At 38.1% G+C, this 12,985-nt stretch overlaps 2 protein-coding genes and 1 long non-coding RNA gene across 12 annotated transcripts; 2 read left to right on the top strand and 1 right to left on the bottom strand.

The window, feature by feature from the left end:
* Nucleotides 1-400: 400 nt before the first annotated feature.
* Nucleotides 401-2,364, top strand: LOC112082232. Of its 3 annotated transcripts, none has more exons than XR_002896890.1 (6): nucleotides 401-819; nucleotides 909-1,049; nucleotides 1,155-1,386; nucleotides 1,470-1,614; nucleotides 1,718-1,866; nucleotides 1,953-2,364. It is a non-coding gene; the product is annotated as an uncharacterized LOC112082232 (long non-coding RNA). The 3 variants fall into 3 exon arrangements; XR_002896889.1 differs by having other exon boundaries at nucleotides 402-819; nucleotides 1,498-1,614; XR_002896888.1 differs by having other exon boundaries at nucleotides 403-819; nucleotides 1,501-1,614.
* A 163-nt stretch (nucleotides 2,365-2,527) lies between these two features.
* LOC18029965 lies at nucleotides 2,528-6,189 on the top strand. 7 transcript variants are annotated; one of them, XR_002896885.1, is made up of 7 exons: nucleotides 2,528-3,055; nucleotides 3,175-3,225; nucleotides 3,307-3,765; nucleotides 3,880-4,913; nucleotides 4,997-5,346; nucleotides 5,432-5,703; nucleotides 5,769-6,189. XR_002896885.1 is itself a non-coding variant. In XM_024149749.1 (6 exons), exons 4-6 carry the CDS (start codon nucleotides 4,752-4,754, stop codon nucleotides 5,556-5,558), a joined length of 639 nt encoding a protein of 212 aa, XP_024005517.1. In that variant the 5' UTR covers nucleotides 2,528-3,055; nucleotides 3,175-3,225; nucleotides 3,307-3,652; nucleotides 3,880-4,751; the 3' UTR covers nucleotides 5,559-6,189. The 7 variants fall into 7 exon arrangements, 2 of the variants coding, with proteins under 2 accessions (XP_024005517.1, XP_006414955.2); XR_002896887.1 differs by having other exon boundaries at nucleotides 3,307-3,652; nucleotides 3,880-4,003; nucleotides 4,125-4,913; nucleotides 4,997-6,189; XR_002896883.1 differs by having other exon boundaries at nucleotides 3,880-4,003; nucleotides 4,125-4,913; nucleotides 4,997-6,189.
* Nucleotides 6,190-6,533: 344 nt separating this feature from the next.
* Nucleotides 6,534-7,925, bottom strand: LOC18030323 (uncharacterized protein At4g13200, chloroplastic). Of its 2 annotated transcripts, none has more exons than XM_006414889.2 (3): nucleotides 7,652-7,925; nucleotides 7,207-7,361; nucleotides 6,534-6,917 (listed from the first exon to the last, which is right to left on the bottom strand). In XM_006414889.2, the coding sequence occupies exons 1-3, from the start codon at nucleotides 7,833-7,835 to the stop codon at nucleotides 6,651-6,653; spliced, it is 606 nt and encodes a 201-aa protein (XP_006414952.1). In that variant the 5' UTR covers nucleotides 7,836-7,925; the 3' UTR covers nucleotides 6,534-6,650. The 2 variants fall into 2 exon arrangements, with proteins under 2 accessions (XP_006414952.1, XP_006414953.1); XM_006414890.2 differs by having other exon boundaries at nucleotides 7,640-7,904.
* Between the last annotated feature and the right edge of the window lie 5,060 nt (nucleotides 7,926-12,985).

The raw sequence follows: 12,985 nt of genomic DNA, 5'->3' as shown, positions 1-12,985 counted from the left end.
GCAAAGTTAGTATAAATATATTTGGGTCTGCATATTTCAATATTCATATTTTTTTTAAATGGTGTACATGTAGCAGCTGATATGGCAGCACTAGATTTCTCTTTATATATATAGATAAGAAAATTTTTACAACCTCTAAGATTTCTTGACACATTGATTGATCCCACGATTCTCACTGTACCTTGTGATCTGGTCGCAATATTTTTTTTTTTTGAACATATTCTTCTATTTAAATTGCATGAGAAAAAAAAAGGTTACAGGGCCTTGCCCAGTTGTTTTTTAGCCCAAAAGCTAAGTAGCTAACAAGCTCATAATGCACACAAGTTGGAAATGAATTGAACCAGTTATAAATCGTTGGGCTGTAACTAGAGGGGCCCAATGAGTTGTGAAACGTAGTTTGGATCGGATTGGGGAGGTGTTGTTGAAGACGACTCAACTACCAGAATTGATGATCAACGATGATTCCAAGCATCTCAAACCCTAGCCGCAGTGATTAAGATCGATCTGACGAGGCAAAATAGAAGAACGACAAGGAGTATCAGGGAGCCTGCGAACCTTGGAACCATTTTTGGAGTAGCCCAGAAGCAAAGGCCGGTCTAGAAATTCGAAGGCTCGATGCTCTGTTTCTGATGAGGCTGTCGATGAGAGAGAGTAGAGTGTCGCCTGATTTGAAAGTGTTTCGGTGGAGCCGGTGATTACGCTCAGTCCAGATACAATAGATTGTTGCTTGCCAGCCCAGAAGTTGCAGTGATTTAGTTGTCTTATTACCTTGAAGTGATTGCAGCGATTCCAGAATATCATCCCAACGACGGAGGAGAGGTAAATTCACTTTCCTTGCTATTGTCTCCCATATATTCCATGTATAGTTGCATTCAAAAATAGATGTGACCGTGATTCATTTCCTGCAGCACACAGAAGACACGAAGGGCTAGTTTGGAGGCCCCAACTTAGAATCCGATCTCTGGTTGGACATCGATTAAGGGTGAATAGCCATGTCAAGAACATATGCTTAGGGATTCCACCCGAGAACCATACATGCTGCGACCAAGGTACCAGTTCTCCCCTAATTTTTAAAAGCTTGTAGACCTTACCTGTTTCATATGGTGGAGATTTCTTATCATCTGGCCACCATTCATAGAAATCGGGATTTGCAGAGAGGTTGATAGAAGTTAAAAAGATTTGAAAATGGAGCTGGTGATCTGATCGTGCATGTGGAATTCTCCAGGCGTTGTCTCTCCATAAAGAGTGCAGGGAAGAGCTAGAGCAGATACCTAGTCGTTGTGGACCCAAGTGACCCAAATAGAGCTTGAGATTTCCAAATGGAGACCAGTTGTCTGACCAGAAGAGGCAACTTTTGCCATTTTCCACTTTGAGCTTGATCAGCGGGTAAATCCAATCTCTGATCCTTAAGAGTTTGTTTGCCTGCCATGAAAATTTCTGTTTTGGATTCTCTAACCAAAATTACTTAGGTTGTCAGAAAGAACTTCTTTTTTGTAGCAGGCTACCCAAACAGATCCAGCTTTAAAGAAAAGGAGCCAGATCAGCTTGAATATACATGCTTTATTCCAACTCAACAGATCTCTTAACCCAAGACCCCCTTCTTCCTTCGACAAGGTAACTGTATCCCAAGAAACTCTTGCTGTGTGTCTTCCTTCAGTAGTACCTTTCCATAAGAAAGCACTACATAGGGAGTTTATTAAAGAGATGCACTTTTTAGGGAGGACAAAGGAGCTGCACCAGAAGTTTGTGATCCCTGCGATGACACTATTAAGGAGTTGTAGGCGACCTGCAAATGACAGAGATCTAGCAGACCAAGTAGACATTCTGCTCTTGATCTTATGAAGAAGCGGTTCACAATTTAGGAAGGTCAGTTTTTTGGTGCAAAGAGGCATACCTAAATATCTGATTGGCAAGATTCCGTGACTGATTCCTGTGTCTCTTTCTAACTGCAGGATTTCAGGAGATGTGAGACCAGAAGAAAAGAACGAAGTCTTTGAGATGCTAAGACCCAGGCCAGAGACCGCTTCAAACTCCCTTAAAATTTGAAGAATGTTTTGAACGGATGAAGCCGAACCTTCAGAGAAGATAAGTAAATCATCTGCAAAACATAGATGAGTGAGTTTTGTGTCTTTGCATTTGGCATGATATGAAAATTTTCCTTCCTCAGCCACTTTGTTTAGGAGAAGAGATAAGCAGTTCATTGCAATGACAAAAAGATAGGGAGATAAAGGGTCGCCCTGTCGGAGTCCTCTCTTTCCTTTGAAAAACTCATTCACTGTTCCATTGAAACCAACTGTGAAAGCGGGAGTGCAAATACATGCTTCCAGCCAGCGAAGGTAGTCTCCAGGGATCTCTAATCCACTCAGGCAAGTAAATAAGAATTCCCGTCTGATGCTATCAAATGCCTTGGCAATGTCAACTTTGATTGTCACTCTTTTTGGCCCCTTGTTTTTGTGGTAGCCATTAACTATCTCAGCAACAAGAATAGTATTTTCCACTAACAGCCTATCTTTTATGAATGCAGTTTGGTTTGGAAGAATGAGATCTGGGAGAATCGGCTTCAGCCTGGACACCAAAAGCTTTGAGATGGTCTTATACAAGGCTGTGCAGCAAGATATAGGCCTGAAATCAGTAATGAGAGAGGCGCCTGGTTTCTTAGGGACGAGCGTAAGGATTGTTGAGTTTACCGCAGAGGGTAAAAAGTAGGTTGAGAAGAAGTGGAGGATTCCTGCAATAGTCTCATTTCCCACAACAGACCAAGCAGCTTTGAAGAAACCAGAGGTTAGACCGTCGGGGCCAGGAGCTTTATTTGGATTCAACTTTTTCATTACAGACACAATCTCTTCAGCAGAGGGAACTTTTGACATAGAAGATTTGATGGCGAGGGGGACTCTGTAGTCAGTGATAGACTGGAACCAGGCCGGTGTGATAATTAGGGGCGAAAGATTAGGGGGAGCCAGGATATTCTGGAAATGATCAACGGCCAGGAGACACATTTGAACAGGATCAGATATGATGAGCCCAGCTTCAGTTTGGAATGAGCGGATGGAAGAAGGTAGAGTTTTGATCACCCACATATAACCAATTGATTCTTGATTTTTGCTTGAAAAAAGATTCTTCGATGAGCCTGAGGAAAACTAGTTTTTCTGATAGTTCCCTTTCTTTCTGAAACAGGTATGGCGAAGAGGAAGGCAAGGCTTGTACCTGAACACAATTCAACAGATCGTTAGTAACTCTCACTCTCCTTTGAATTTGTGAAAAATTATTTTTGTTTAGAGTTTTTAGAGAGGCTTTTATGGATTTTAGCTTGAAGCTCAGAGATGCCAATGTAAGTGCTTCACTTCCGGCTTGAATCCAAGCAGTCTCAACCGTGGAGGGAAAGAGAGGATGGGAGGTCAAATAGTTGAGGAATTTGAAAGGTCTAGTTCCACCTTGGGGAAGAGGGCAGACAAGGTCTAAAAGGCAAGGCGTATGGTCTGAAAAATCAGGAGGAAGGAAGTTGGCAATGCTGTGGGGGAAGCTAGGGAGCCAATTCCTATTAACAAGTAGCCGGTCGAGTTTCTTTGCAACTGGCGAATAAGGCTGCTTGTTTGTCCAAGTGAGGCGGGTACCCTGGTAACGAATGTCAAACACGTCCAGATCATGGAGACAAGTACTCAGCTCTCTCATTCTACTAGTGATATGATTGATAGAGCGACTTGAGTGTTCTTCATAGTGTAGAATTTGATTAAAATCACCGCCAAGCACCCAAATACATTGGTCCAGGTTGAGCGAGTGCTTTAGGGCTCTTAATTCTAACCATAGCTCTTTTCTTTCTGCGTCTTGATTAGATGCATAAATTGCAGTGTAGATGATATGAGTACCTCCTTGGATTTGCAGATCAACAGTGAGAGATTGTCTGGACTGGTGGAGAGTTCTTACAGTGACAGAGTTCTTCCAGATGATCACAATTCTACCGTCATCATCAGATTGGTGGTTCGAAGTAAAATTCCAGCATGGGCAGGTGCGGTTGATAACTTGGTTCAGATTCATTTCCTTAATGTGAGTTTCCAAAAAAGCTCCAAATAGGGGCTGATGAGCTTGTAACCAAAAATTAAAGGGCCATGTTTGTCCGTTTCATTTAGTCCACGGACATTCCAAAAGAAGAGTTTGGGATTCATAGAGGTTGAGGGGAAGACACTCCATGGGATTGGAGGGATTCCTCAACGGGTAATAAGAAAGGATCAGAAGAAGAGATAATTAAAGGAGGAGATAAAGGGCAGAAATTTGAAATAAATGGTTCAGGAGAAAAAGATGGGTTAGAAGCAGCTTGGGCGAAGGAGACAAGCAGAGAACAATTTGAAGAAGAGGGAGGAGTGAGAAGAGATTTTTCTGAGGAAAGAGGCAGGTGTTTAACTTTTTCTGGGGATAAAGGCAAGTGTTTAGCTTTTTCTGGGGATAAATGCAAGTGTTTAGCTTTTTCTGAGAGACGAGATGGAGGGGGTGAACCAGCGAGGGAAGGAGAATTTTCTGATGGAGGAGGGTTGGATTTAGCATGTCCAGAAGGGAGAATGCACATGGCAGAGGGAGGCGAGATGTCAGATTGAGAAACTGGGTCAGAAGAGGAGGCCAAGGGAAGGGGGTTGGAAGAAGGTGGGAGAGACACCTCGGCTAGGGAATGTTTTGAAGCAGGGACCCAAGCACGAGAAGCCTTAACATTGCTTGGAGCAGATCTCGGCAACCAAGAAGGAGTGAGAGATGGACAATGTCTAATGACATGGCCTAATTGTTTGCAGTGGGAGCAAGAAGAGGGTAACCAAGGGTATTCCACATTGACAGCGAAAGATTTTCCACTAGTTCTCAAAAGTTCAATATGTGATGGCAAGGACTTTGTGAGATCGACTGCCACTTTTACATGTGCCACACAGACACTCGTGAGTTTCTTTGTCCACTCGTCCATTTCAATTGGCTCTCCAATTTCGCCTGCAATAAGACTTAATCCTTCATTATGCATCAGGTCAAAGGAAACATCTTTGAGATGAGCCCAGATGGGAATGTTCACCAGGGGAGGAGTGTCTCTTGCAGAGTCTTCAGACCAAGCCACAACATGGAACAATGTAGTATCAATATGCCAGATGCATTTCTGGAGAACTTTCTGTCGGATAAAATCATTGGGAATCCTTACAAGCATTTTCTTCTCCAGAGGGAAAAGATGGACTTCAATCTTTTGACCCTTTCCCCACATATGATTGAGGACGCTCTGGACAAGACCGATTGGAGGAGTTCTACCACTAAAGTACACAACAATGAACTCTTTGTGGAGAGCTGCTCCTCTTTGGAAGACTTCATCAGGAATCAGGAGCCCTGGTACCATTGATAGAGGGCGACTGAGGAGCTAACCTTTTTAGAGTTTTATCCGCAGCTTTTTTCATTCTTTGTGCCTATGTTTCAGGAACTGGACCGGCAGAAGCAATTGGGGAGACAGGGATAAGGGGAGAATGGGCAAAAGATTGAAGCAAGTGGGAGCCAGCTGGGTCAAACTGGGGGACCTTATCTGCAGAGCACTGACTTTTCCCTGAAACTTGGAGCAAGGGAGAAGCGGATGGTGTGGGAAGAATTCCCGAGTCCGGAAGGTTGATAAGATTCTGCTTTACCGAATCAATACCACTAGAAGAATCTTTAATTTCTGGAGAAATTGGAAGATTTAAAACCCCCTTGTGAACAGTGAGTTTTGACCTAGAGTTTCCAACTCCAGATAATGGGTGGATATTAATAAATTTCTTTAGCAGAGAGTCAATTTCTACAGCAGTGGGGTGAGAAAGAAGAGGTGAGGAGGTCATTGCTGCAGCTTTGACGAGGAAGCAATTTGCATCACAGTATTTTTGGAGAAGCAAAGGGAGGAGGAGGAGGGGAAGAACGGGGAGGGAAAGAGGATAAGTCTATGCGGTCAGGGGGGTCAGGGGGGAGAAGAGGGGGAGGCGGAGGGGAATGGGAGTTGGGGCTGCCAGGATTCGAGCTTGAAGATCGACCATTGGGGAACCAGCGGTTCACCTGAGAGAGCTTCATATTTAGATAGTCTTATTTTTATTTTTTTTGGTTGTCCGGTCGCAATATTTGTCACATGCGTTTTGTTTTTTTCGAGTTTGCTTACATTTGTTAACTACGTATCCAATTTTTTAGGAAAGATGCCATGTGGAAAATAGTTTTAGATTTTGGTGATTGCGTTTTCAAACTGCGATTTTTGCAATAGATTGACTATCCCGACTACCCTTAAGCATCTTCCGCAAGTTTCATGACCACGCGGTCCAACCGTACCATAGAAAGTTGTCCAGCCATAAGCCAGTCGAGCTACTAAGATGTTCAGCTTATACTTCATGCGCAATTCGAGCTACTGGGTAGTCTTGAGGTCGGATGTTCAAAAAAAAAAAAAAGATGTTCAAAAAAAAAAAGGGTAGTCTTGAGGTCGGGAGTTCAAATCTCTCTCACACCATGATTTAATTTCCATTTTCCTCGTTTTCACTTTCCTTGATCCCCCTTTTATTTCCTACACAAAGTTTCTATCAAACTTATTTATTCTCAACTTTCATTGTTTCAAGTACATTGTATCAACGAAGGTGTTCACAACCGTTTTAGACAAGTCCCTGCTACTATTACCAAATCTCGAAATTGACCTAGGTACCATCGTTAACAACACTGTCTTCATCGCTAGAACTTGAGCTTTCCACTACACGACCCATTGAAGATCCAGAGAAACCTGACAGATTTTCATTACTTTTATCCTTGCTTTCAACGGTCGAGGTAGGAGTTACAAAGGTAACAACACCAGCAGCCGGTTTTCGGTTTAAGGTTTCTGGTTTGGGAGCAACGAGTCCTTGTTCCTCCATGGTTTCACGAGCTGCTCTTTCCTTAGCTTTCTTGGCTCTTTCAAATACCTCTTCCTGCATATCAAACTATCTATCAACATCGCAATATTGCAAATTATTGAGCTTTTCAAAGTATGATTCTACAAAGATCACAAACCTTCTCAGCTTGTTAATAACTAACATCTAGAGTATAGTTTAAATAGCTCTCAAAACTAATAGCAGCAGTCATACGATAAGGTCTTCTTAGCTCATAACTACTCTAACTAGTTTTACGCGTTGAGAGAAGTCCGGATTTTGTTTCCGATTAGTGAGAGAGTTATAGACTTCTCTTTTTGATCGTATAAAGATAAAAGAGTTCAAGTACCTGAATCTCTTGAACTTGTTTCTGTTGCTCAGCTTGGAACCTTCCAATTGTACCCAAAACTTCTCCAACAGTAGACTCAATCCGCTCGTTGATAACTTCAGCTAGTGCCTTTCCCAAAAAGAAAGCATCTAACACACTTCTGTTTTCGTTTTCACCTGCAAAAACAAAAACCCCAAATTTGATAACGGTTTCTTGATGGTACGAAGAATCATAATCAATATTGCATTAAAGAACATTTGCAATCTACATTAAAGATTGGGTTTTTATGTCTTCACTTTGTCCGAAACCCCTAAAATTTCCGTTTCTTCACTGTTGATTTCAGAATTTTATTAAAATCATAAACCCTAAAATCAAATTCCAGATAAAGGAAGCGTCATTCGCAGTTTTGTTTCAATACTCAGAAACAAAACTCAAATTCAAAGAGATTTTTCACCTGAGCTTGTACCTCTGTTCCCTTTGCTGCAGCAATTGCATCTTAAGGAGGTTCTTTGAGCCTCCCCACTTAAGCGTAAGCCGCAAAACTCAAGGTTGGAACGAGGTTTGTGGGAAATGAAGCGAAGACGAGAAGGGTGATGATAAGCATTGGAAAGAGAGAATGAGGAAGAAGATGAAATCGCGAAGCTGCTCATCTTTTTCTGTCTCTCTCTCGTCTCGTCGTCGTCTCAGGTTTCGGGTAACCACTCGATCCGATTCGAGTTATCATTGGACCTTATAGGCCCAAATCTCTTTTTTCTTTTCTTTTCTTTTCTTTTCTTTCCATCCGATGTTTTTTTATTTATTATTTGTTCTGTTAAACCTACAAAAGCTAACGGAAAATATAGAAATCTTCGAAGATATAAGCCCAAAACAGAAGTACAATCTCAAAGAGAAGGGATCCTGAGACGAGGAGCAACTTTTTGGCTATTTGACCTTCGAATCACCGCTCACAACCAAGAAAGACGCAAAACCGTCACTTGATGATGAGGACATGAGCTTAGCGGGTCCTAAAGAAGACCAAGTTCCATGAGAAATTAACCAATAACCAGATCTAGTGTAAGGAACCTGCCTAAAGGAAGAATTTAACAAGGCCATATACAATTTTTTCCACAAAAAAAGTTTTGAAAATATAACTGCGCAAATGGACCGATTGGTATTTGGTAAAGGGGTTTGTATTCCTTTGTTGGTGGATTAGTTCCTCTGCGTTTGTCATTGCCTTGCTATTTCACTACTGTTGTATGGTTCTGTTGATCAGTTGAAAGTCGTGTAGAGTATTCGGTTTGCAGATTTGCCAACAATTTCAAGTGTTTAAGCATCATCGTTTCCAATTTCGAGAGGTGGTTTTAGTCAGGCTCTATTTGTTTGTGGCTTTTTTCGATCTCATTTGTCTTGTGGAATGTTCTTTTATCAAGGTTCAATCGGTGTTTTCTCCGCAAGTTTAATAAGGTAAAGTGTTCGTACTCTGCTTCCCCCTTTACTCACATACAATCTATTTCGTTTGTTTGGTATTGTCAATTCATTGTTGGTTTTGTCATATCTATTTATATTCTGTTTATATCTTGTTTGTTGCTTTTATTTGGGTGTTGTAGCTTTGTTTTCCTTGTTTGGACGTTTTATTTCAGCTTTGTCTCTTTTATTTGGGCTGTAAACTCTAGATTGATTTTTATTTTTGCGGCTTTGTTGTAGTGTTAAAACTTCAGATTTCAATATAATCTTTAGACGAAAAAAAAGACCAACTGACCATCAGCTGGACCAGAGAAGAACTCATACAACAACCAAGACCATGAAGAGTTATTCAATACTGGCCCAAATGCAAGTCCATTTGTCCCAATGATCGAGTGGCCGCTTTTAAAGACCCATTGCGGACCATCTTTGTTCATCATTACACAAGTTCAAAACAACGCAGCTTGAGGACGATCTATATACCAAAGACGCCAAGGATACTTGCCTTATTTGGACGGGTGTGTAAAACCCAAGGTATATATATATATATATATATATTAACACTGATTTATTAAATTTATTACAAATTATGAGAATATCACAACAACGATTTTACAATGGAAAGTTTTACCATTATATGAGCATCCACGCCAAACTGTTCCATCTACACCATGTTTTCACACTATATATTATTTAAGAGCCATTTTCAAAAATATACAGAAGATATTTGTTTTTCATTAAATAGGATATTAGTATTTAATTTTAAAAATATTAAAATTTTACATATTTTAAAATTATAATCAAAACATCTATTCAAATAAAAATCTATTTGAGATTTTGCAATATTATTTACTATAAATTGTATTATTTTATTTAAATACATATCAAAACAAAAGTTAAAGGATCAAATTTATTTATATTTTAGTCAACTGCAAAACGTTAAGTAATTAGGTTAGTTCGATTTGACAATTTTATTTATTTTAATTAGTTACTAGGATATTGGTCTGCATGCGGGCTTGAATGTTTTTATAAAATTTGAATGTTATTGGGTATATTGTTAACTTTATTGGGTCAGATTTTACAATTGATAGTTTACATTGTGTATGGGTACAATGTTACTAATTTTGGGCCGAATGTTAGGTTATTGGTATAAGATTTAGCGTGTGTCTTAAAATTGGCTCATATTTGCAGTAATATATTCTACGTGGTTATAATTAGGTATGTATAATGAAGAAAATATATATAAAAAATATATGTAATTATGAATACAGGCCTTAATTTTATGTTTTTAAGCTATTTTTAAAAATTTGACATTTCTGAAAATATTTTATAGAATATAGTTGAAGATGTATTCATTTATCTCAAAATGTATCTTTTTCGGAATTTGTGATAAATCAGTAAAATGTTAGTTAATATATTTTAATTATAAACGATTTTTGGGGAATATGAAACACACGGATGCAACATGAGTAGTCACTCTCTAGGCATTCTATAAATACACAACAGAAAAGAATTTTCATTAAGTAACTAAGCAAACATTTACTCACTCAAACACAACCCATACTACAAATATTCTTCTGATGTGATCCTCTCACAGACGTACAAAAATATGTTTACATGAAAGAAAAATATATGTTTTCCTACATAATATTTCTTGTGCATCTGTGAAGAATCACAGCAGAAGTAGTTTTATTCATTGTGTTGCCACAATCTTATTGTAATTATGTTACTTTTGAATGCTCACTTTCGACAGGAAGTACATCGTTAGTACTTTATACCAAATTCTGAAGAGAGTATTGACTGTGTAGTTCTTGTAGAGTTAGATATAAGTAATATTGATCAGTAGGTAAAAATAATTTTATAACGTTTTCCCTAAGTTTTTGCTATTGTAGATTTTTTATTATTCATTGGAATTTTTTGAAAGAACTCTAATTCTGTAAAATAATAGTTATTTACTTCGAATGAGAACCAACATTGTGTAACAAATACAAACCTTTTAATTGGGAGTGGAAATGTTAATCTAGAATGGTTTTTCTAATTTATAGCATTGTTAGATTTATTATTTCTCATTTGTAATTATTTGAAATAACAAATAACTCGGATTTATCTAAACTATGTATGTCAGTTATAATTGAAATTTTATAAGTTGAATTATTTTTAGAGTGATTTCGAGAAGTTGTGATATAATTTATCCTATGAAAAATTAAGTTACGATTAATCTGCATCAACAATACTTTAAACTTACGATTATAACGGTTTATTCACTATTCAAAGATGATATAAATTATAAGTTACAGTAAATTTTATAATGATTTAACATATTTTGTTATGTATTAATTATGTAATATGTAACTTCTGCAAATGTAGTAATTTGAAATAGTAACTGATTTAACTTAGTATTTCATAAATTCAACATATAATGTACTGTAAACAATGAGGACGATTAAAAAAAAGTACCTTATTGAAATAAAAATATGTCATGCAGTTTTTCAAAATAAAATAAAGATTGACATTTAAATCTAATAGACTGGGAATAAGCCCCTTGCATAGCAAGCTTCTCTGAAGTTGTCGTATACAACACTAGTAAATATTCAGATATCTTCATAACTACAAGGACCTCTAATGATATTCAACAGACAACCCAAATAAAACATCTCTCCATCATAAATTGAATAATGTTGAAGAATAGTTGGATTTCCTGAACTTTTTACCCATGGCCTCCACTCATGCAGTGTGGCAGTCTAGACAAATTGATGAGATAGTTCAGTATAGAGCAAGAATCTGGCAGTTGCGTATATCTTGTTACACTCCATCCAAGCAATAAATTTTGTATTTTTCATAAGTTTGTTGGCCTTGTTTCGCTTGGAAAAATTTATGCTTGGTAGATGAAATTAAATAATTTCTGAAAACAATGATAAAGAACTTGTTAAAACTTGTAAAAGGAAACAAATAATGTACTATAATAAGTTATTAATCGTAATTCTCTATAAATCTATCAAAATGTTTCTTAATCAATAAAAGTGGAATGCAGAAGGCTTACATATCCTGTTCATAGCTCTAGAAATGGGGAATATGGAGATTTTTTAATCAGTGTAATAAATGAAGTTCCAGGTCACAAATATGATGTAAATATATATTTGGATTAAATAGGGTTTTCATGAATATACGAAAACTTTAAAGATTGCAATATGCATCTGGTTTTAGAAAGTAATAACAATATATAAATATCTTATATATTAACTTTATAAAAATCCTGAATATATTGGTTAGATAATTCAATTTGTAGAAAATAGCTTCATAAGAATATATATTAGTTCGAAATTATCGAAGCCTAATATATTAGTTCGAAATTATCGGAGCATAATATTATGTTACCATATATTGTGGATTAAATAAAACTGTAAAGAGAAAAATGCAAACTTTTGAACATTTTTGTATCAGTCCAGTTGTGTCAATTAATTGCATTGCCTTGTGTAAATATTCTGTCCATATATCAAAAACGAAAGTAAAAAAGTCAAACTAGTTGGTTGAAATAGTTTTCCCAAGAAAACATGGAAATTTGGTGACATAAACATACTACACTATCCTATATAAAAATAAGTGTTGCTTCGATTATAAACATACTTTTAAAAATTTCTTTGCATTATTTCACGCCTGATAAGATATTAAAAAAAATGGAGAATCACCAAGAAAAAACTTATGATGAAAATGGATAACTGATCATTAATCCATCACCATTGAACATACGATTTGGGGTGGAAGAACCAATTTCACCTCCTCCAATTTCAGAATCAGAGATTGAGGAAACTAATATGTGGGAAGAGTGTAACATCCCCGACCCGCAACAAGGTCACCGGGACGGACCATGGCCGTGAAGCGGGGAATATGGCCGAGAGTCTAAGGAAGAACATCAGCCATGGTCCAGAATTATGGGTTAAGTTCATTAATGTGGGACTTAGCCAGGAAGAAGAGAGAAAGATAGCTCAATAAGGAAGATTGAGCTAAGATGAGCTGGAAGGGTGAGCCAAGCTAGCTGGATCAGCTGTCGGGAAGCTCAGTTAAGCTGGGATGAGTGTGATACAGTTGGTCCAGCTGAGTGGTAAGTGAGCTAGCTGGACTTTGACGATAATAGGCGGTTATGGCCGAGCGGTCGCGAAGGCTATTCCACCAAACAACACACCTGTTCGGCCAACCCATACACACCAGTTTGCCCGAGATACAACAAGGGAAAATCTATAAATAGACCCCCTTTTCCCCATTTTTACGCATGCACAAACAAGGAGAGAAACTCTGCCTAAATTTCAAATGACCGAGAGAACAAAGGGAGAGACCGAGAGTCCGGCGGAAAGGAAACCGTGCG

Source organism: Eutrema salsugineum, unplaced genomic scaffold, assembly GCF_000478725.1.
Source record: "Eutrema salsugineum unplaced genomic scaffold, Eutsalg1_0 scaffold_1, whole genome shotgun sequence".
In the NCBI taxonomy this organism is placed as follows: domain Eukaryota; kingdom Viridiplantae; phylum Streptophyta; class Magnoliopsida; order Brassicales; family Brassicaceae; genus Eutrema; species Eutrema salsugineum.
Note: the sequence above shows the minus strand (reverse complement) of the source record. Positions and strands in the feature narration are given on the sequence as shown.